The sequence below is a fragment of the Theropithecus gelada genome, chromosome 12 (genome assembly GCF_003255815.1).
Source record: "Theropithecus gelada isolate Dixy chromosome 12, Tgel_1.0, whole genome shotgun sequence".
NCBI lineage: Eukaryota > Metazoa > Chordata > Mammalia > Primates > Cercopithecidae > Theropithecus > Theropithecus gelada.
Genome location: NC_037680.1, coordinates 78740060 through 78764354, shown reverse-complemented (window position 1 = coordinate 78764354; position 24295 = coordinate 78740060). Strand labels below are relative to the sequence as shown.

Below are 24295 nucleotides of genomic sequence, written 5' to 3'. Positions count from 1 at the left end.
TGGGCAGTATGGCCATTTTCATGATATTGATTCTTCCTATCCATGAGCATGGAAAGTTCTTCCATTTGTTTGTGTCCTCTTTTATTTTGTTGAGCAGTGGTTTGTAATTCTCCTTGAAGAGGTCCTTTACATCCCTTGTAAGTTGGATTCCTAAGTATTTTATTTTCTTTGAAGCAATTGTGAATGTGAGTTCACTCATGATTTGGCTCTCTGTTTGTCTGTTATTGGTGTATAGGAATGCTTGTGATTTTTGCACATTGATTTTGTATCCTGAGACTTTGCTGAAGCTGCTTATCAGTTTAAGAAGATTTGGGGCTGAGATGATGGGGTTTTCTAAATATACAATCATGTCATCTGCAAACAGGGACAATATGACTTCCTCTTTTCCTAGTTGAATAGCCTTTCTTTCTCCTGCCTCATTGGCATGGCCAGAACTTCCAACACTATGTTGAATAGGAGTGGTGAGAGAGGGTGTCCCTGTCTTGTGCCAGTTTTCAAAGGGAATGCTTCCAGTTTTTGCCCATTTAGTATGATATTGGCTGTGGGTTTGTCATAAATAGCTCTTATTGTTTTGAGATATGTCCCATCAATACCTAATTTATTGAGAGGTTTTAGCATGAAGGGTTGTTGAATTTTGTCGAAGGCCTTTTCTGAATCTGTTGAGATAATCATGTGGTTTTTGTCTTTGGTTCTGTTTATATGATGGATTACGTTTATTGATTTGCATATGTTGAACCAGCCTTGCATCCCAGGGATGAAGCCAACTTCATCATGGTGGATAAGCTTTTTGATGTGCTGCTGGATTCGGTTTGCCGGTATTTTATTGAGGATTTTTGCATCGATGTTCATCAGAGATACTGGTCTAAAATTCTCTTTTTTTGTTGTGTCTCTACCAAGCTTTGGTATCAGGATGATGCTGGCCTCATACAATGAGTTAGGGAGGATTTCCTCTTTTTCTATTGATTGGAATAGTTTCAGAAGGAATGGCACCAGCTCCTCTTTGTACCTCTGGTAGAATTCGGCTATGAATCTGTCTGGTCTTGGACTTTTTTGGTTGGTAGGCTCTTAATTATTGCCTCAATTTCAGAGCCTGTCATTGGTCTATTCAGGAATTCAACTTCTTCCTGGTTTAGTCTTAGGAGGGTGAACGTGTCCAGGAATTTATCCATTTCTTCTAGATTTTCTAGTTTATTTGCATAGAGGTGTTTATAGTATTCTCTGATGGTAGGTTGTATTTCTGTGGGATTGGTGGTAATATCCCCTTTATCATTTTTTTTTTTTTTTTTTTTTTTGAGACGGAGTCTGGCTCTGTAGCCCAGGCTAGAGTGCAGTGGCCGGATCTCAGCTCACTGCAAGCTCCGCCTCCCGGGTTCACGCCATTCTCCGGCCTCAGCCTCCCGAGTAGCTGGGGCTACAGGCGCCCGCCACCTCGCCCGGCTAGTTTTTTTGTATTTCTTAGTAGAGACGGGGTTTCACCGTGTTAGCCAGGATGGTCTCGATCTCCTGACCTCGTGATCCACCCGTCTCGGCCTCCCAAAGTGCTGGGATTACAGGCTTGAGCCACCGCGCCCGGCCTCCCTTTATCATTTTTTATTGCATCTATTTGATTCTTCTTTCTTTTATTCTTTATTAGTTTTGCTAGTGGTCTATCTATTTTGTTGATCTTTTCAAAAAACCGGCTTCTGGATTCATTGATTTTTTGAAGGGTTTTTTTGTGTCTCTATCTCCTTCAGTTCTGCTCTGATCTTAGTTATTTCTTCTGCTAGCTTTTGAATGTGTCTGCTCTTGCTTCTCTAGTTCTTTTAATTGTGATGTTAGGATGTCAATTTTAGATCTTTCCTGCTTTCTCTTGTGGGCATTTAGTGCTATAAATTTCCCTCTACACATTGCTTTAAATGTGTCTCAAAGATTCTGGTATGTTGTGTCTTTGTTCTCATTGGTTGCAAAGAACATCTTTATTTCTGTCTTCATTTCATTATGTACCCAGTAGTCATTCAGGAGCAGGTTGTTCAGTTTCTATGTGGTTGAGTGGTTTTGAGTGAGTTTCTTAATCCTGAATTCTAGTTTGATTGCACTATGGTCCGAGAGACAGTTTGTTATAATTTCTGTTGTTTTACATTTGCTGTGGAGTGCTTTACTTCCAACTATGTGGTCAATTCTGGAATAAGTGTGATGTGGTGCTGAGAAGAATGTATATTCTGTTGATTTGGGATAGAGAGTTCTGTAGATGTCTATTAGGTCTGCTTGGTGCAGAGCTGAGTTCAATTCCTGAATATCCTGGTTAACTTTTTGTCTTGTGGATCTAATGTTGACAGTGGGGTGTTAAAGTCTGCTATTATTATTTTGTGGGAATCTAAGTCTCTTTGTAGGTCTCTAAGGACTTGCTTTACGAATCTGGGTGCTCCTGTATTGGGTGCATATATATTTAGGATAGTTAGCTCTTCTTGTTGAATTGATCCCTTTACCATTATGTAACGGCCCTCTTTGTCTCTTCTGATCTTTGTTGGTTTAAAGTCTGTTTTATCAGATACTAGGATTGCAACGCCTGCTTTTTTTTGTTTTCCATTTGCTTGGTAGATCTTCCTCCATCCCTTTATTTTGAGCCTATGTGTGTCTCTGCATGTGAGATGTGTCTCCTGAATACAGCACACTGATGGGTCTTGACTCTTTATCCAATTTGCCAGCCTGTGTCTTTTAATTGGGGCATTTAGCCCATTTACATTTAAGGTTAATATTGTTATGTGTGAATTTGATCCTCTCATTTTGGCGTTAGCTGGTTATTTTGCTTGTTAGTTGATGCAGTTTCTTCCTAGCATCGATGGTCTTTATAATTTGGCATGTTTTTGCAGTGGTTGGTACTGGTTGTTCCTTTCCATGTTTTGTGCTTTCTTCAGGAGCTCTTGTAAGGCAGGCCTGCTGGTGACAAAATCTCTCAGCATTTGCTTGTCTGTAAAGGATTTTATTTCTCCTTCACTTATGAAGCTTAGTTTGGCTGGATATGAAATTCTGGGTTGAAATTTTTTTTTTTTTTTTTGAGACGGGGTCTCTCTCTGTCGCCCCAGGCAGGAGTGCAGTGGCCGGATCTCAGCTCACTGCAAGCTCTGCCTCCCGGGTTCACACCATTCTCCTGCCTCAGCCTCCCGTGTAGCTGGGACTACAGGCGCCCGCCACCTCGCCGGCTAGTTTTTTGTATTTTTTAGTAGAGACGGGGTTTCACCTTGTTAGCCAGGATGGTCTTGATCTCCTGACCTCGTGATTCGCCCATCTCGGCCTCCCAAAGTGCTGGGATTACAGGCTTGAGCCACTGCGCCCGGCCAAAAATTTAAGAATATTGAATATTGGTCCCCACTTTCTTCTGGCTTGTAGAGTTTCTGCTGAGAGTTCTGCTGTTAGTCTGATGGGCTTCGCTTTGTGGGTAACCCGACCTTTCTCTCTGGCTGCCTTTAACATTTTTTCCTTCATTTCAACTTTGGTGAATCTGACAATTATGTGTCTTGGAGTTGCTCTTCTTGAGGAGTATCTTTGTGGCATTCTCTGTATTTTGAATTTGAATTTTGGCCTGCCTTGCTAGGTTGGGGAAGTTCTCCTGGATAATGTCCTGCAGAGTGTTTTCCAGCTTGGTTCCATTCTCTCCGTCACTTTCAGGTACACCAATCAGACATAGATTTGGTCTTTTCACATAGTCCCATATTTCTTGGAGGCTTTGTTCATTTCTTTTCACTCTTTTTTCTCTAGACTTCTCTTCTTGCTTCATTTCATTCGTTTGATCTTCAGTCACTGATACCCTTTCTTCCAGTTGATCAAATCGGCTACTGAAGCTTGTGCATGCATCACGCAGTGCTCGTGCCATGGTTTTCAGCTCCATCAGGTCATTTAAAGTCTTCTCTACACTGTTTATTCTAGTTAGCCATTCATCCAATCTTTTTTCCAAGGTTTTTAGCTTCTTTGCAATGGGTTTGAACATCCTTCTTCAGCTCGGAGAAGTTTGTTGTTAACGATCTTCTGAAGCCTTCTTCTCTCAACTTGTCAAAGTCATTTTCCATTCAGCTTTGTTCCATTGCTGGCGAGGAGCTGCGTTCCTCAGTTGGAAATGCAGAAATCACCCGTCTTCTGCGTCGCTCACGCTGGGAGCTGTAGACTGGAGCTGTTCCTATTTGGCCATCTTGGAACCTCCCAAGTATATCTTTTCATTCTGATGTTTTGACATCTGAGACCTGACTGTCCCTCCGAGGGCTGGCCAATTCCTAGAGACAGTAAATGACTCACCTGGGAACATACCTGTCATATGCACCCCCACCAACCCAGAGTTCCTAATGCCCAACAACCTCCTTTATCAAACTCATACATTCCCAGGCTACCATCTGCCTGCTGTAATTATCAGAGGACCAGTACCAGACAGCAAGGGACAGCCCCTATGCCAGAGAGCTGGCTGAATTACTCAAACTAGACAATTCTAAATCTGCTTAGATTGCGTACTCTGCCTTGCCTATATTCCTTCTATGAAAACCACAATACGGCCTCTTGCCTGTGCTCCCTGCCTTCTGCCTCCTGGAGGTTGGTGCGCCCCCGTGTGGCCCTGCATGGTGTGGCATGCCTCCTCCTCTTGGGAACTGTGAGTAACAAACAATCTTTTCATTGCCAGCTGTCTCCTGATCTGTTGGCCTCACCACACCTGAATAAGAAGACCTGCATTTTAAAACACTGTGTTGTTGATTTTTTTTTTTTTTTTTTTTTTTTAGGGAGCTGAGTAATTTTTTTGGCAAGGTAAAATACACATATAGTGAATTGCACAGATCTTAAGTGTACAGTTCAATGAGTTTTGACACACCCATAATCCATACAACCAACCCAGAGTGAGAACATTTTCATCACCCAAGAAAGTTCCTTCATGTCCCCTTCAATTGGTCTTTTAAGCTCCACTGTTTGGCATTCTTTCCAGTGAGCAGTCCAAACAGTCTTAGAACAAAATGGCTGCCTGTGTGATTCTCAGGAGTCAAACTCTCTAAAAAGCCAGTGGCAGTCTCAGCTGAAGCTTCTAGAAAACTCAGAACTAGGACTCCTGTCAAAACTAGGACACCTTTTGCCTCAAAGGGCCCGGAGAAGTCCCGGAGCAAGAATGTGTCTTAAACAAGAGTACTATGGAATGAAAGGAAAGTCAGAAAGAGTTTTTCCTTGTGATACAGGGTGAGACGTCACTCAGAGGCTTCCCCTAAAAAGCCCACATCGCCAGTTGGAATTGATCTCCCTTGCTCATATTCTCTTAGAACTTTGCTTAGAAGCACATAATCTCTGTCCTGGCAAAGATTATAGAGGTCATCCCTTACAAAATAACCTAATTCAAAATCAGGAAAATGACTTTTTGGATGAACTTTTATCTTTCTTTTATAAAATGGAGATGCAAAGATTCAAGTGTCATTTTTACTTTGGCTGCCAGGAAACTCAGCTAAATCCAGTACTTACGTCAAACCATGAATTCATCTCAGATGTCTGATAACATCTATTTCTCTACTCCTTTTACCTAGTTTTTTTTTTTTCCAATTTCAATTTTAGTTGTCTTGTTTTATACATTGATTTTTTTGTAAGCTGCCTGAAAAGTTCTTGCCCCTTTATAACACCTATGGTGCACTAGACTTATTTATGTATATACCTGTCTTCCTTTCTCTTCCACAGCTTAACAAAATGCATTGCTTATTATACCTTAATGAAGGGTATAACAAATATGTTAAAAATCCAATTGAATATGATCAGAAGAGATCTTCTTCTAGATTTTACCCTTTTTCCTTCTTTAAAAAATATTCTCTGAAGGGGATGACCATAGGGAAGGTCAGCCATGATGTAGGAGCAGGTAGAATTGGCAGGACCCTCTCCCCCCCACCATCCCAGGCTCTCCCTCAGGAGCACCCATGCACCTGGGACCTACCTCTTCTGTGGGCTTTCTCTTTTGGCGGGTGTTGGATGTGGTAATGAATCTCCACTGGGAAGATGAAGAGCTCTGTTGGGGGCTCATTGGCTTTAAATTGACTCTTCAGGGGCTCCAAGACTCTGGGTGGTTCTTCTGAGATAGGAGGTAATTTCAAAGCCTTTGGTGCCTGGAGAAAATTTAAAAACAAAACGAACATGGCAGGTGTCCAAACCCTGCTGCCTGCAGGGGCAAACGATACTGTCTCTTATTGTATCTCTTGCACCCGGAGCTGCTGAGAGAGGTAAGCTAATCCAGCTGGGAGCCGGTATCTGACTTCAGTGGTACCACTTGGTGTCCTGGGATCCAGAATATGCCCCTGTTAATCCTGCCTGTGATTCCTCTGAGAATTATAAACATGCTCAGTTTAAGAGCCTTTGAGAGGATATATAGTCTTTCTTTTTCTTGCAGCTGGAAAAACTGAGCCAGACTAATATGACATATCTGAGATCTCTTTGAACTGATTGGGAGAAATCTCAGCATATGTTGTTAAGGGAAAAAGCAAAGTACAGAACATTGTTTGAGCAAGCTTTCCACTAAGAAGCGGCAGGAAATAGCATTTGTGATTGCTGACCTTATCTATGCTAAGCCACAGTTTCTTCCTCTGTAAAATAAGAGTAATCATACTATCTACATCATAAGGTTGTTGTAAGAATTAAATGAGCTAATATATGCAATTATAATAGTGTTTGAAACTAGGATTATTTCCATATTTCTTTGAGAGTAGACTCTCTTCTCATTAGCATTTATCTAGCCACTAGCAGAAAAAATGGGAGCTTTTTCATGCTTGTGTAATATGAACATAGCTGAAAAAGAATCATTGTGTGGCAGAATCAGCAACTGATTTTGTCCAGTTTTTTTCTGTCCCCCAAAAAGTGTGTGTGTGTGCGTGTATGTGTATGTGTATGTGTATGTGTATGTGTATGTGTATGTGTGTGTGTATATGAGAGATTCACTGGGGGTAGTAGAGCCTCCTGTTTCTAATTATTCAGAGGTTGCTGAAAATTTCTCCTTTTAGTTTGCAACTTTTAACATAGGAACTTGGCTCTGTGAAATGTATACATGTGCTGGTTTCAGGAGTTCAGTTTCATAGGAGGAAAAAGAAAAGCATTAGGCCTGCTGTTTGCTCCTGGTCCAAAGAAATCTGGGAAGTCAGACACCCTTCTAGTGTCTCCTTTTTAGTACTCAAAAAGAAAAAAAAAGATCAGAAGCATACATAAGCAACCTGTGTATTTAGAGTTGATTGAGGAAGGAAATTCAACCAAATCTTTGCAGGGTAATATTTATAATTTCGAGACATTAAGCAAATGATAAACCAAACACACGCACATAGGATCTTTATGTTCCTGGAGACCTTCACTGTCCAGGTGCCGGCTGCCCACACCAACTGCCCTGTTTTGAATACTGACCGTGTGCATTTTGTTTGACAAGGTTTGCATTGAGAAATCAATGTGGACACTCAAATGATTTGTGTGAGGTATGGCTGACAAGCCAAGATTTAATTTCTTTACCCTAATTAAAAATTTACAGAGTTTTAGTATGGTGGAAAATATTGCTTTGCTCTGTGAAACCACATACATGGGCGGAGGGAACAGACTCCTTTCCTCTGGGCCTGGCTCAGTTCTGAGCGGACCCAGGAGCAAAGTTGAGGGCTTTCCTTAGGCCTGTGGTGAGCCTGGCAGGTCAGGCCTGCTGTTCACTCCTGCACCAAAGGAACCTGGGAAGACAGAAGCCCTTCTGGTGTGGATGGAAAGGTTTAGATCAACTCAGACACAGGAAATCTGAGAAAATCTTGAACAGACTGTAAACAACCTCCCTCGCTGGCAGCAGGACCACCTGGAGTGCCCATGGCTGCTTGAGGAACACTTCAGATGACACGAATCCCTACAATTAATCAACATCACTGTAGATCACAGTCAGATACAATGTACTTTCCTAAAAGTGCTTCATCTTTTCTACCAGCCCTGTAAGGTTGACGTTATTATCTGTATACACAGATAATATATATAATAAAGTCACTGTGCTCAGAGTGTGTGAGTGACCTGCTCATGTTCCCATGGCTACTCCGGGCAGAACATCCTGGGGCCCTTGCTTGTCCCCAGTCATCACTGGTGCTTCCAAACACTGAAGAAAGGCCCACATAGAACTGCAAGGCAGGACCAGACCAGAGACAGCCAAGGGCTTCTCTAATAAAGAAGGTGTATTTGGCTCCCAAAGGAGGTGGATAGACTTGCAAAATTTCCCCTACATTTTCAAAGGTGATAGACCCTCAGCGGAGCCAAACTGTTGCTGGATTCAAGATCTCCACCATTTTGAATCTGAAGTGGGTTTACTGCTTACAAACTCAAATTCTGCCCTTTAAAACGTTTACAGATAATCCCTTGCCCCTTAAGAAATCAAAGAATTCTGTCGCTGTCGGGGAGTGTGGTAATAACACATGCTTTAAGGTAGAATTGGTGGCAGCTGAAATTCCTTGCCCTTCACAATTTTCAATCTTTAGTAAATTACTACAGTTCTATTCCAGCTCCGCCTGGTCAGCTCAGACGCTAGAGATGCCAGTTCTCTTCTGAGACATCCTTCTGAGTCACCTTATTTCTAGATTGGGATTAATCTCTCTCTCTTCCCTCCTCTCTCTCTCTTTCTCCTGCGTGCACAAACATACATATACACACAACCTTTTTCTTCTTCACTTCCCCAGGGGTGATTACTCCGGAGCCAGTGGCAGATGCTACAGGAGGGAAGAGGCATCTTTCAGCAGGAAGCGCCTGTAACAAGTGGCCGCTTCTGGCCTTGTGGAGTTTCACATTCCTTTGTTTATCTTTAAAAACAGGATGAGAATGAGAATATATTAATTGCAGGTATGGGGATGAACAGCTGAGTTTTGACCTTTATCATATTGTGGTTAATGGGGAGAAAGGCAGGGAGTGTGCTTGGGCGCTGGGACAGCCCTAGCCTTGCGGGAGGAGGTTCAGAAAGCCCTAGTCTCCTGATCTGGGTTGAGGTCTTGCTGGCTGAGTCAGGCGGTAAAGAGAACGATAACGATAATAATTAATATTTATTGAGCTCTAAATATGGGGAAAGAGTTATGTAGATATTTCATGTACATTAACTCAATTTACACAATAGACTTATGGGGTTATCATTATCCCCATTCTACAGATGAGAAAACTGAGCATCAGCAATATTGGTTAATATGCCCAAGATCACAGCTGTAAGTGGGGGTAACTTGAGCCCAGAAAGTGTGATTTCCGAATGCATGCAGCTAAGCACTAGACAAAGAGGCACCTGCCAGAGTCTCATTCCCATGTCCAGCTAGATTCTGGCTTTTATTTTCTAAGGTGAGTGGCACAAGGAAGTGATGTTTGGCATGCTTCAGTGTCCTTATATGAACTCTGCATGACTGGGTTTACCCAGATCAGTGAGCAAGACATTTGGGTTCTTACCGCTGAGATCTGCCTTCCTATTAGGGAAGGTGCCTCCACAGAATGTAATGTGGGATTTGTCACTTGGGAGACAAGAGTAATCGATGTGGCCATGCCCAAAGGCCTTCCTGAAGGTTTGCTGTGTCTTTTCATTGTATCTTTCCTTTGAAGCATATAAACGAAGGTGATTCTCTAGTGACGTGTCCTAGGGAACGACAAATACACATTCCTGTAAACAGGCTGTTGTAAAGGGCAGAGCAGGTTTCTTTAACAGCCCTCGTGGTTAGGCTTGTGGTTTCAAGTATGAAATTTCCTTTGCAGGTTGGGAAGAAAAATAAGGTTATAACAGCAAGCTCTCTAATGCTGTTTATTACAATAAAACATTTTATTGTTGTTGATAGAAAGAATGATACTTAGCCATGCCTGACATATAGTGCTATCTTGTGAAAAAAATCACAAAATTTTGATTAAAAATCAAAATGAAGTGCTAGTATTGGTGTCTTTATCCATTATGAAATGTTTCTCAGGCTGAACACAGTGGCTCACACCTGTAATCCTAGCACTTTGGGAGGCCTAGGGAGGAGGATTGCTTGAGCTCAGGAGTTTGAGACCAGCCTGGGCAACATGGCAAGACCCAATCTCTACAAAAAAATTTAAAAAATTAGCCAGGCACGGTGGCACACACTTGTAGTCCCAGCTACTTAGGCGGCTGAGGCAAGAGGATTGCTTGAGCCCAGGAGGTCAAGGCTGTAGTGAGCTGTGGTAGCGCCTCTGCACTCCAGCCTGGGCAACAGAGCAAGATCGTGTCCCTTCCCTATCACCCCCCAAAAATAAAGGTCTCTCCCCACTGCCCTTCCACTCTGTGGCTCTTCTCCCCCTTTCCTCTTCTCCTTGGTGTATGACCTTCTTGTAAGTCAAATGAGTTTATTCAGGATGGGAGCAGACATTGTCTATGTTGCTCTGAACAATTGTTATCTTGTACACACACACACACACACACACACACACAGCCTTAGAGTTTAGAAAGTGTTTCTACATTGTAACTCATTTAATCCTCACAGTAACCTTGTGAGACATATGATAATAGCTCCATTTTACAGAAGAGGTGAATTCAGGCTCAAAGTTAGTTAACGATTCTTGAACAGGCTTATCATAACTAGCAAAAAGCAGGACCCAAACCAAGGCTTTTCTGAGTCTAAGGCAATAGCTATTTTCCAAACCAGATTAACAGCTGCCAAGATGAGCAAAGAGTCAGGGGAGAATCTGTGGTTAGCTAAGTTTGGAAAACCCAGAGTTTAACAAAGTTAAGCTGGTGACTATGTTATAGAACTTCTTGAAGTTCTCTGTATCTATGCATGTGACTTTCCAGGAGGAGAAGGCATGCAGAACTTCCCCAATGTATTTGCCTATGAAACTCTTATTTATTTATTTAGAGGCAGGGTTTTGCTCTGTTGCCTAGGCTGGAGTGCAATGGTGCGATCTTGGCTTACTACAACCTCCTCCTCCCAGGTTCAAGCGATTCTCCTGCCTCAGCCTCCCGAGTAACTGGGATTACAGTGCCTGCCACCATGCTTGGCTAATTTTTGTATTTTTAGTAGAGACGGGGTTTTGCCATGTTTGGCCAGGCTGGTCTCGAACTCCTGGCCTCAGGTGATCCATCTGCCTCGGTCTCCCAAAGTGCTGGGATTACAGGCGTCAGCCACCGCACCCAGCCAAAATTTTGTTAAATGGAGCATCTTGCAATGCTAGAGTTCTATATGTGACACTTCGGGGAAATGGTGGTCAAAAGGGTCAAAGTACTCTTCCCTTCTGTGGAGGTATCAAGAAATGGCAAAGGGAGAGAGAATCCTCTCGGTAGTCAAGAACAATGACAGAGGAGAGCACATTAGAAGTGGTACCTCTGGCCAGGCTCGGTGGCTTATGCCTGTAATCCTAGCACTTTGGGAGGCTGAGGCCGGCAGATTGCCTGAGCTTAGGAGTTCGAGACCAGCCTGGGCAACATGGTGAAACCCCATCTCTACTAAAATACAAAAAAGTAGCCAGGCCTGGTGGTACTTACCTGTAGTCCCAGTTACTCGGGAGGCTGAGGCAGGAGAAATGCTTGAACCTGAGAGGTGGAGGTTGCAGTGAGCCAAAATCACGCCATTGCGCTCCAGCCTGGGTGACAGAGTGAGACTCCATCTAGGGGGAAAACGAAAAAAAAAAAAAAAGAAATGGTACCTCTGCCCACGTTTCGTCTTCCTGCCAGGGCTGCTTCCTGAGTGGTGGCAAGCGAGTCCCCTGACTGCCATGGTTCTTGGCTAGAGGGCTCTGGTCCACATGTCCAGCAGCTCCAGCTTCCCCTTCATCCAGGCCCTGTTGACCTGCCAAGGTGAACAACGGGTCAGCTTGTCACCCTGGAAATGGATGCGGTGTTCTTGCTGCCTCCAAACTGCCTCCCTTCTTGCTTCTCTGAGTAAAGGTGCTCAAGGCCCTCCCTTGCTCCCCCTCCTCCCTTATTCGGTATTTCTGATAGTGCCTCCTTGGAAGTGGCAGCCAGGTCTGTGGAAACAGAGTTGCACTAGCAGTCAGGAGGCTCAGGGTTGAGTCTTCATTTCTTAGACACAGTTTCCCCATCTGTAAAATGGGGATATGGATTTCTTGCCCTCACTTCCTTGTAGAGTTATCTGGAGCTCAAATAAGATAATGAATGTGACAGCCCTTTGTAAACTGTGAGGGATTAGTGGATGACAGTGGTGTGATTATGGTGGCGTGACCTGCAGCCTGCTCTGTTGTCATGGAGGTGCTCAGCCTGAAGCAAGCTCTTGGGATTCCAGGGCTGTCTCCTGGCTCTCTATTTGTAGAAAAGCCTCTGCCGAATGCAATGAGGTGAGACTGCTGTTTAGCTCTCTGAACTTATACTGTCTGCAACCCTCAGGAAGGATCTGAGTCAACAGATGACTCCAACATAGTTAACAAATCTTTCATCAGTGGTTTAAGGGGTCCTGCAGCTGTTTTCATCACTTTCTCAAGGTAGATTTATTGCTGAAACAGTCTGGCAAAGCTTCCTTGTTTGGAGCCAAGTTTTAGCAATACCTTTATTCCCAGCATGCGGCTCCATGGAACAATGCGGGGTTGTCTTTCAACTAGGGGCTCTGGAAGGCTTTGGGGGCCTGTGTGTGATGGATCACAAGACTTCTGGGAGCTGCTTCTCCTCCTGCCTCCAGCCAGCCTCACCTTCCCTCTCGGCTCCCGTTCATTATTTCCATCCTTGGCGTCACTGGGCCAAGAGTCAATCGCCCACAGATGGGGCTACTCCCTCCCTCCAGCTCTCCTTCCTTTGCCCAGTGGCTCCTGAAGGCCGTGCTAGAAGTGAACTGAGGCTGAGTGTTGGTGGAAGAAATACAGGCTCAGGCCCGGGTTCAGGTTCAGAGCGTCTGCTCTGGTTTTAGTGGCCCAGGGAAATCTGATGGGCTGGGGACTCATTAATATGAGGTGACCCGGGGCTACATTAGGCCTGCTCCTGAGAGGATCTCAACTCCATACAGAGAGCAGCACTAAAGACCTTTGGGGATATTCTAGAATGATTCCTTGGGGTCAAACCGGATACTAACTAGGTCCACCTTTTCTGGTCAGATTCACCTGGAACCAAATGCATTTCTGAGGGTGGAGGAAGTGAAACTCTAGCCAAATGGTCACTTACCTACTAAATAGTTTTTTTTGTTTTGTTTTGTTTTTTTGTGGGGGGCGCAGGGGACATAGTCTCACTCTGTTGCCCAGGCTGGAATGCAGTGGTGTTATCTTGGCTCACTGCAACCTCCACCTCCCAGGTTCAAGTGATTCTCCTGCCTCAGCCTCCCGAGTAGCTGGGATCATAGGCATGCACCACCATACCCAGCTAATTTTTGTATTTTTAGTAGAGACGGGGGTTTCACCATGTTGGCCAGACTGGTCTCAAACTGCTGACGTCAAGTGATCCACCTGCCTCAGTCTCCCAAAGTGTTGGGATTACAGGCGTGAGCCACTGCGCCCAGTCTGAACAGTCTTACACATTGGGTCTCTAAGTTGGGGTAGGGGGCATTGTGAGTAGGCGGAACAGAGAGACAATTTTCCCTTTGGTGATATCCCAGGTGAGTTTGAATATGTGACTCAAGCAACGCGAGGGGAAACAGAATTTTTTTCTTAGTAAACATCATCATCTGATTCATTTATTTGTGCTTAATAGAAACAGATTTGCAAGTAAAGTATTGGAAGCTTCAGTTGTTGAAAGGAGACCACAAAACTTAGTCTCTCTGGATCTCAGATATGGATTCAGATAATCCAGATAATGTGCCTTGGAGTAGCTCTGTCCTCTCCTGTTATTTTTCACAAACAACCAGGGAGGAAGGAATGCAGACCCCAGTATTTGCATTTTACATATGCACAAACTGAAGATGCAGAGAGCATAAGTGACTTAGCCAACATCGTATTGTTGGAGACCTGGGATTTGCAGCTGGGACTTTTGCTACTTCTTCAGATACAGTGTTGGGCAAAGAGAGGGAAACCAGTGGAAGATAAGGTTCAAACAAATGAAAACATCAGTCAGGGTTCAAGTTACAGCCACTGAACTATTTTTGCTTCTTTTAAAATAGATTTTTTTGGCCACTGTGATCATGGGTAATTGGGCATTCCAACAAGCTAAGGAGGTATAATGAACATTTACTGAGCACATAGTATGTGCCCGCTTCTAGTACTACAGTATCTCATTTAATTCCCACATGCAACCCTGTGAGATAAAGATGGGTATGGTCATCTCCATTTCGTAAATGAGAAAACCGAGGCCCAGAGTGGCTATATGGCTTGGAATCAGTGCTAATGGTCACATGTTTAATCACTATTTGATACAGTCTCTTTGTTTTCTGCCTGATTGTGACAGCTCCTTAGTATATGGCATCAATTAGGAAAGTCACTTTATCCCTCAGGTGTGCAGTGTTACTCCAGCCATAAAATGAAAGCCCTGAGGCCGAGAGCAGTGACTGATGTCTGTAATCCCAGCACTTTGGGAGGCCAAGGGGGGAGGAGCACTTGAGAACAGGAGTTTGAAACCAGCCTGGGCAACATGGTGAAACCCCATCTCTACAAAAAAATACAAAAATTAGCTGGGAGTGGTGATGTGCTCCTACAGTTCCAGCTACTTAGGAGGCTAAGTGGGAGGATCGCTTGAGCCCAGGAATTCAAGGCTGCAGTGAGCCGTAATCACACGGCTGCACTTCGGCTTGGGTGACAGAACAAGAGCAAGACCTTGTCTCTAAAAAAAAAAATAAAAAGTAGAATAAAATAAAAAAGAAAAGAAAAAGAAAAAAAGAGACTCAAGTGAGATGTGTGGTTGGTTGAACTATGTAATGGCCTCAGGCTCTGAGAACCTGCCATGTTCTTCTCCATTCATTTGATAAACCAGATTCTCTACTTATCCTGACCAGATCATTTCCCCAAAGATGGGGGTTGGTCAGCCACTGCCACTGTTTCTGGAAAATTTCATTACACATATTTTAGAGGCAGGGTCTCAGGCTGGAGTGCAGTGGTGCCATCATAGCTCACTACAGCCTTGAATTCCTGGGCTCAAGTGATCCTCCTGCCTCAACCTCCCAAGTAGCTGGGACTACAGGCATGTGCCACCACGCCCAGCTTAAATTTTAAATTTTTTGTAGAGACTGGGTCTCACTATGTTGCCCAGGCTGGTCTCAAACTCCTAGCCTCAAGCAATCCTCCCTCCTTGGCCTCCCAAAATGTTGGGATTACAGGAATGAGCCACTGAGTCTGGCCAAAAATCTTATGTTGGGCTCTTGTTCTTTTATTTTCTCAAGAACTCTGCTACCAGCCAAGGCTCTTGTCTTTGCCTATTACTGCTACCCAGTTGTCTTTTCACATCTCCCTTACCAAAGGCAACTTCTGGCTCTTTTAATGCTTCAAGTTCCATAGAATAATATTGACAGGGTCAACCCCCATACTACTAAACAGTTTACAGATGGCTTGCCATAATTTTCTGTATAGCCACGATGTAGATCTTATTGTGCCCATTACAGAGATGAGCAAACATAAGCTCAAAGAGGTTAAATGACTTGCTTAAGATCTTACACTAGTAAGTGAGAGAACAGCCATTTCGATACACATTTCTGGCTCCAAATCCTATATATATATTTCACATTATATTGCCACAAAAATCACAGGATTAAGGAATATAAGAGTGAAACAGATCTAAGAAATCATCTAAAATCTAGAGGCTAGACCTACACTGCCAAACACAGTAGCCACCAGCTGCATGTGGTTATTTAGATATAAATTAATTAATATAAAATAAAATAAAAAGCTCAGTTTCACTGTTGTAATTACTACATTTCAAGTGCTCAATAGCCACATGTTGATAATGGCCACTTTATTGGACAGCCCATAGGGAACATTCCATCACTGTGAAAAGCGTTATTGGACAGTGCTGGTCTGCACTCACCCCTCATTTTACAGATTGAGGACTATGCAACCCAGAATCCGAAGACCTTGTTTTGGGAAACGCCATTTTAAGGTGTTAACAATTCAAATATCTGAGAACCGGTCATAAAATCAACATGCAAATTAACATGTACCTTGTTCAAAAGATTTTCCTTGTTGAATCCAAAATGAAGGGAAGACAGGCAGGAGATGGTATTTTGGGGGTACACCTGAAAGATCTTGTTGTGGCCTGAGCTTCTTTGGTACATTAAGTTGACTGTCCTGGAGCAGCACAGAATCTTTGATGTATCCTGAAGAGCAGATCAGGGGATATTGATAGAAACAGTGGTCGCCAACTTCAAGTTCTCAGCGGTAACTACAAGGTTCCTCACTTGCACTAGTCTTGGCTTTGGACATTGCCCATTAGGGAAGACAATTAGAAGATGAGGGAGATTAAAAAGTCGGATAGAACCCATAGAGGCTTGTCTATCCAGTGTCTTAGGTGCTTCTGGTTCTGTGCTACATGTGTACTTCCTCCATCCCATCATTCCCAAGAAATGGGTCTCCCTGGTGGAAGGAACATGGCTGCTTCTTTGGGGGCAAAAAGCTCCTCCTGCCTCAGGAGGAGATCCAGTGGTAGTGGATGTATCCTATTTGCTTCTGTAGGCCCCATGGTCAGCAGCCTCCTCAATCCATCATTCTATAAGTATTTATTGAGGGCTTCTCTATGGGCTCACCCCTCAGCTAGTCAGTGAAGTAGATACAATGGAACCAAACTTGGGCCCTTTTAAAAGGCACTCAATAGTCTATTGGAGAGGCAAAGCTCTCTTGTGTTCTGTATGGCTCTGAGTGTCAGTGTAATATAAGGTCAGAAAACAAGGAGCTCAATATTGACTGGAGTTTTCAGCAAAGACTTTGCAGAAGGTGTGAGCTTGAAGGGTGGGGAGGATTAATCATAGGGGTGTAAAGAAGTCCCAGAGAATATATACATTAGTGTCACAAAGTGGGGAGTTCTGAGATGTGCAGAAAGAGGGTGGTGGGGCCATTGGACTGATGGGCTCACATCAGATTCTTGCCATTGTGCCTCCAGCTTGAGGGTCTCACCTTCAAGAGGGACTTTGGCAAGAAATTATGGCAAGGAGCTCAAGAATGCATTTGTGTGTGTGTATCTTTCCTTAAACCATACATTTTAGCCATAGACTCCCATGGAGGACTCGGAGACTTTTTCTGAGGCTAAGAGGGTCCTTCATTCTGGGGAATGTTGCACCTAGGCTATAGGAGAGTGGCCTGCTCTGCCCTCTGCCCCACCCAATGACAAACACTTCTTTGGTTAAGTGGCTCTTTCTCAAAAGTGTCAAATAAATGGAACTGCCTATAACTGTGGAACTACCCTGAGAGTAAAACCAATGACTGGACGAGCCCACAACTTTCATTTTGCTTCAAGTCACCACTTACTGGGGGAGTGAATTGCTTTCTCTTCTTCCTCAGGGTAAACCTATAAAGCAGGAAGAAAGTCAGTCTTTCTCTGGTCCTGGCTATTTCTTGTTGCTAAAGAAGTGGCAAACAGCCGAGTGGGTACTGGCACATTCGCTGCTCACTCTTCTCATCTCAAATAGGCTTGCCAAATAAAATACAGGATGTCCAGTTAAGTTTGAATTTTGGATAAATGAGGAATACTTTTTTTTTTTTTTTTTTTTCAGACGGAGTCTCGCTCTGTCGCCCAGGCTGGAGTGCAGTGGCCGGATCTCAGCTCACTGCAAGCTCCGCCTCCCGGGTTCACGCCATTCTCCTGCCTCAGCCTCCCAAGTAGCTGGGACTACAGGCGCCCGCCACCTCGCCTGGCTAGTTTTTTGTATTTTTTTAGTAGAGACGGGGTTTCACCGTGTCAGCCAGGATGGTCTCGATCTCCTGACCTCGTGATCCGCCCGTCTCGGCCTCCCAAAGTGCTGGGATTACAGGCTTGAAGGAATACTTTTTTAGTAGAAGTACATCCCGAAGATTGCAAGTGTAACTGTTTATGCGTGTTGCGGGGGTGGGTATGCACGTGCTTAATCTGGCAACTCTAATCCCCAACCACTTCCCGTTTTTGTTTTCAAGCATTTACAGAGTGCATTTAGAGTCTGTTCATCAGAAGGGTGTCCATCCCACTCCTAATGGATTATGCTGGAGAGCCGCCATCTTTAAGAGGAGAAGTCCTAACATTTCATTTCTGGGAGGACCTGGGATCACCTCAGATGGGGAACTAAGGAATGCTGGGAAGAATGTGGAACTGTGGGAGTGCAGGGTGGATCTGACTTCTGGTCCCAGCTCTGCTTTTGACTGAATGATCTTGGACAAATTCCTTTGCCTCTCTGGGCTTCTTCTTCCTTATCTTGTAAAAGGTGGGGGTTGAACTGGAGGGTCTCTGAGTGGAGAAGATTGGGAAGAAAGTTCTGGCCTGGATGTGGCATGTAAGGCTGCTGAGGGCGAGGGGTGGGAGTGAAGGCAGGACTTCAGGCCGTTCTTCCCTCTGCAAATGCTTCAGAGGACAAAGGGTGGGAGCTGTGAAAGGGATTTGTGGGCTACCAGGCATGGAGTTTTGCTTTAACACAGAATTGGGCTTGAAATCCTGGTGTTTCAGGTCTTGATGGAAAACACACTGTCACACCAGAATGGGAGGTGGGGCAGTTTGGGGTGTGCCCCTCTCCCATTTCCCCACTGACCTGCGCACCACAGCCTATACATGGCGTCTGGGGGCCAAGTCCGCAGGAGGCCTCTGAGGTATCTCTTGGCTGAATGTCCTGGCTGGATCTGCCGTTGGGCCTGGCTCTCCAGCTGGCTTCGGAAGTGGAGGTATGGTTGCCAGGCTCTGTCCTGCTGTCCCTGTGGGGACACCAGTCAGGAAACAGTACAGCTGCTGAGCCCTGAGCCACCCAGTGATATAGGCTGGTTAGCACAGTCTTCATCAGTAACCCAGGAAACTCCCAGAAGGTGCCAGAAGGCACCAAAAACAGATGCCTTGGCTAATAGACATAAACCAAGAGCCCTCAGAACAAAGCTCTGAAAGGCCCCTGCACGTTTGCAGTTGGAAGCAGAAGGAGAAATGACATATACCAGACTCCATCTTGAGATAGAGCATTAGGAAAGGGTAAAAACTTCAGAAGAAAACACATTACCTAGTTCAGCCTGTGGACATCATTTTAGTGTCTTCAAAAATGGCTCTGTACTGTAATGGGAAAGCCAGCTCACAAATCTGCATTGGCATTCAGTGTTTGTAATATGAATACTGGGACAGACAAATCATGTCCGTGTTCACGGGGAGCCTGGCATTTTGAAAATATCTGGCTCTGATGCATTTCATTTAAGCTGGGGAGAATTTTCTGGGAACCTACCTGCCAAAGTCAGTGCCACCGTGCAAGACATCATGGGGAATAAATATGGATAATAACTTCTTACAATTGACTAGGAATTTACATTACACAGAGAACTTTCACTTCATCTGTAATCCTATAAGGTGGACTGAGTTACTATAACCACTTAACTGATGTAGAAGCTCTCAGAGGATGATTGCTTAGGCACAAGAATAGCAAATGTGTGAAATTTGTGTTGACATCTCTCACCCTCCCCAGTGTCCATGGCAGACATTCCTAATCAATCACAGAATTCTTGACTGCTGAACTGAAAGTGATCTCAGAATCCATTTTCTCCTTAAAAACATTTTTGAAACTGAGGCATAATTTATATAGCATAGATTATACAGAGCTTGGATGTTCATTTGATAAATATTGACAACTGTATATACCTTTGTAACCACCACAGAAAACAAAATCCAGAACATTTTCATCCACCCAGGAAGTCCCTCATGCCACTTTTTAGTCAATATCCTCCTGCCCACTAGGTAATTGCTATTCTGATTTCTAACACCGTGGACTGTTTTATTCTATTCTTGAACTTCATATGAATGGAAACAGACAGCATATATTCTTGGATGCTTCACAAAAGTGATCTACACAGTGTGCCAGTGAGAACTGGCATGAGAGATGAAGCCCACTTAGTCCCCTTTGGCTAAGGAACTCTCCCAAGGCAACGATATAGCCTGGAAGGATAGAGGACAACTGTGTGGAGCCAGTTAGAAGTGGAGTTGGGCTTGAATCTAGGGTTTCAGAATCCACATCAGTGCAAAGCCTCTTGTTCTTCAACAACTGACCATCTCATCAAAGGACCAAGAGTTAGCACCATGAACCAGCTTGATGTCAAAACAATAAATAAAGATGTTTTGAAGTAGGTGCCTCAGTGAGTGTCGCAGACTGTAAGAATTATCTTCTAGGGAGACCAGCGTTTTCATACGTGTTAGTATGCAATAAATCCTGACTCAACAGACTTGAACAATGAGAAAGAAAGTTTGTTGTCTCATGTAACAAAAAGACCAAAGGCTAGAGAATACCAGGGTTGGTTAATTCAGTGGCTCAATAGCTCTGGCATCCTGAAACTCATCCTCTAGGCACCAAATCTCTTTCTAACCTTCAGAACAGTCTTTCATTTCAGTCTTATGGGCCTGCAGAGGCTGAACAATGGACACAGGGAAACATCAAGTGGGTCCAAAAAGCACAAGCCGAAGAGTGGGAAGGAGACAGCCTGTGAGAAAGCTTGGGAAAGAGCCTTGGATTTACGGCCAGAGTGCCTGGGCTCAAGGCCTGCTCTGCCTCAGGGGAACTTTATGATCTCGGGTGAGCTCTGGAACCTTCTGGACTTCTCTCTAAAATGGAGCTAAATAGTGGTAGAGGGAATGGAGAGTGCACGGGTTCTGGAATCAACCCGAGAGTCAGGTTTCGCAGTGCCTGGCACATACTAGGGGCTCAATATTGTGGGGGAAATGAATAAATGAACAAATAGTTCCAATCTCAGCCCCACCATTTCTCAATCGTGTTATTGTTATATAATTTCACCCATAATGCTGGCATAATACCTCCTTTTTGGTGTAAATGAAATAATGTAAGTGAACGGTGTCCCACTGAGCCAGCTTATAGTCAGGTGACAGGGTGCATCCTCTCACTCCCTGTCCGCCCTGCACTTGTGAAAGCGCTTTCCAATCTCTCAGTACTCCTAAAGGGAGCTGAGGAGAACACAGTGGAGACTGAGCAGAGGCTTTGCCTTAAGATGGGATTGATCTTGGGATCTTGCCCCATCCTTGGGCATGTTAATTACTTCTCTGAGTAATTTTACTCAGTGTCCTCAGTGTAAGGATTAGATGAGCTGAGGTATGTAAAATATTTAATGCTTAGCACATAGTAGGTGGTGAACAAATATTAGGTCTTTTCTCCTTTCCCTTGTCCAGGTGGTGGGAGATTATGCTAACTGCTCAACACTTATTCCCCCTCGCTTCTTTTTGCTAAAAAAGCCCCGATTTTTTGTCAGCAGATCCCCTTTCCCAAATAGTCATCCCTTGTTATCTGTGGGGAATTAGTTCCAGGACCTCTGTGGATATTAAAATCTGTGTATGCTCAAGTCCCTTACATATTATAAAATGGTGGTAGTAATATTTGTACAGTATAGCCTGTATGCATCCTCCTTATTCTTTACATTGTTTCTAGCAACTTATAATACTGAATACAATGTAAATGCGGTATAAATAGTTATACTTTCTTTTTGTTTGTTCGTTTGTTTGGATTTTTTTTTTTCCTGAATATTCTGAATCCCTGTTGGTTGAATCCAGGGAAGTACAGACATGGAGGGCCTTGCTTTCCCAGACTCCGTTGCATCTCAGAGTGGCCAAGGGACCTAGCTCTGGTCAATGAAACTAAGGGGAAACTATTGGGAGCCTCTGGAAGGTCTTTGTTTCTTTAGAGAAGGAACAGCTGTGCAAGGATGGCTTGCTGGCCCCTTTCTTCTGCTTTGAACCCAGATGTGACCTCTGAAAGTACGGGACCATCTTGTGAACATGTGCTAACAAGCCTAATTAGAAAAACCAACATTCAAAGGATGGTGGAAGGAAAAGATAGCGCTTGTGTCCTTAATGGCATTGGCGAGCAGCTGGGCAAGCATGAAACTCCTGCCCTTTCACTTTGTGTTACTTGAGATAATTAAATCTCTTTATTGCCTAAATCAGGGGTTGGCAGACTTTTTTTTTTTTTTTTTTGAGACTATCTTGCTTTTTCAACTAGGCTGAAGTACAGTGGTGCTAATTTGGTTCACTGCAACCTCTGCCTCCTGGGTTCAAACGATTCTCCTGCCTCAGCCTCCAGAGTAGCTGGGATTACAGGTGTGCACCACAATGCCTGGCTAATTTTTATATTTTTGTAGAGACAGGGTTTCACCATGTTGGCCAGGCTGGTCTTGAACTCCTGACTTTAAGTTATCCACCTGTATCAGCTTCCCAAGGTGCTGGGATTACAGGCGTGAGTCATCATGCGCAACCTGGAAGGTATTTTTAAAGGGCCAGAGAGTAAATATTTTAGGCTTTGCAGGCCATATGGTCTCTGTTGCCACCACTCAACCTGTCCTTGTAGTGCAAAAGCATCCATAGACAATATGTAAACAAATGGTCATGGCTGTGTTCCAATAAAACTCTATTTACACAAACAAGTAATGGGCAGGATTTGGCCAGTGAACAGTGTTTGCTGATTCCCCAACTTCAACCATTGATAATCATAGTTATCAATGATTGATATCAACATATCAAATGTGTTGCTTGCAGCCAAAAGTATTTCTGATACATGGATACGATATGGGAGCAACAGATTTAAAGCTGCTACAGATTGAAGGGATGGGAAACAAGCACTGGAGAAAAGGGGATGATTAAGATGGATTGATAACTAATAAAATCACATCAAGTGAGTCCAAAATGTACAAGCGGCAGAGTGGGGAGGAGACAGCTTGTAAGAAAGCCTGGGAAAGTGCTCTAGATTTAGGGCTAGAGTGCATGGGTTCAAGGTTCAAGATAAAAGAAAGCGTGGCTTACTATTCAATTGGCTTTACTCCTTAGGGACTTATGAATTAAATGAATGCTTAGAATTCAAACATAGAGCATCACCTGCTCCTTAATGTCTGGAAAGTTTATGTGGCAGGTACTTCAAGTGCAAAAACAGCCTAGAAATTCAGTCTCATGTGGTCTTGAGGCTTTTCCCAGAGGACATGAAAGAAATAATTATAGAGAGGATGGTGGAAGCTAAATGACACTTTTACTCACTCAATTTTTTCATTCAGTCATACGATAAATATTTGTTGGGTACTTTTTATATGCCAGACACTGTGTTGGGCCCTGAAATACGGAGCCATTAGACCAGAGGCCTTTTCTGGGTGAATTGGAACTTCATTTCTTTTCTGTGAATCTTTGCTTTGACTGACTTTCCTCTGAATGCAGTAAGGACCAGTCTCTTCCGAGATGCTGTGGTGGCCCCTGTGCGGATGGCATGATGTGCTATTTGAGTCTGGACAAGAACCCTTGTAGTTTCTCGTTAGTGGGCATTTCTTTTTCTTTTCTTTTCTTTTATTTCTTTTTTCTTTTTCTTTTTTTTTTTTTTTTGAGAAAGAGTTTCGGTCTTTCGTCCAGGCTGGAGTGCAGTGGCATGATCTTGGCTCACTGCAACCTCTGCCTTCCGATTTCAAGTGATTCTCCTGCCTCAGCCTCCTGAGTCGCTGGGATTACAGACACCCAATACTACACCCGGCTAATTTTTGTATTTTTAGTGGAGATGGGGTTTCACCATGTTGGCCATGGCTAGTCTCGAACTCCTGACATCATGATCTGCCTCCCAAAGTGCTGGGATTACAGAAGTGAGCCACTGCACCCAGCCATTAGTGGGCATTTCTGAAGCACCAGCTTGGTTCTGAAGCTTTACTGAGAAGCTTGCACCATGGTGCAGGGAGTTGCCAAGAAGAGTTAGGGAATCCTAGACCAGGAATTTAGAGTATTTACATATATTTTTGCTTAGGGTTTGGAAGCTGATCTTGGTGTATTCATTTTCTATTGCTGTTGTTAACAAATTACGATACATTTAGTGGTTTAAACAACACACATGTGTTATTCTCGTATTGTTCTGAAGGTTAGAAGTTTGAAATGGGTCTCACTGGGCTAAAATCAAGGTGCTGACAGGTCTGAGTTCCTTCTAGAGGCTCTAGGGAAGAATCTGTTTCCCTGCCTTTTCCAGCTTCTAAAGGTCACCCCCAGCTTCATTGCTTGGCTTGTCACCCTTTCCTCCATCTTCAAAGGCAGCAACATTGAGCCGAGTCCTCCTCAGGCTGCCCTCTCTCTGATCATTCCTTCTGATTCCTTCTTCTGCTTTTAAGGACTCTTGTGCTTACCTTGGGCCCACCTGGATCATCCAAGATAATCTCCCCATTTCAAGGCCATCTCTTGAGGACAACCTTAATTCCATCTGCAACCTTGATTTCCCTTTGCCCTGTAACCTCACAGGTCCCAGGGATTAGGACAGAGATATCTTTGGCAGAACATCCTGTCTACCACATTCTCTTTATGTTTTTTTCTAGTTTCTTG

At 43.9% G+C, this 24295-nt stretch overlaps 1 protein-coding gene across 1 annotated transcript in view; it reads right to left on the bottom strand.

The window, feature by feature from the left end:
• Positions 1-24295, bottom strand: part of KIAA2012 (KIAA2012 ortholog) — a 142067-nt gene that overhangs the window by 103604 nt on the left and 14168 nt on the right. Inside the window, exons 3-8 of the mRNA XM_025404755.1 lie at positions 18525-18684; positions 15978-16133; positions 11602-11744; positions 9403-9586; positions 8635-8777; positions 5921-6089 (exon numbers count right to left, since the gene is read on the bottom strand). Of these exons, the coding sequence (XP_025260540.1) occupies positions 5921-6089; positions 8635-8777; positions 9403-9586; positions 11602-11744; positions 15978-16133; positions 18525-18684 (955 nt within the window). The remainder of the gene's footprint in view (positions 1-5920; positions 6090-8634; positions 8778-9402; positions 9587-11601; positions 11745-15977; positions 16134-18524; positions 18685-24295) is intronic.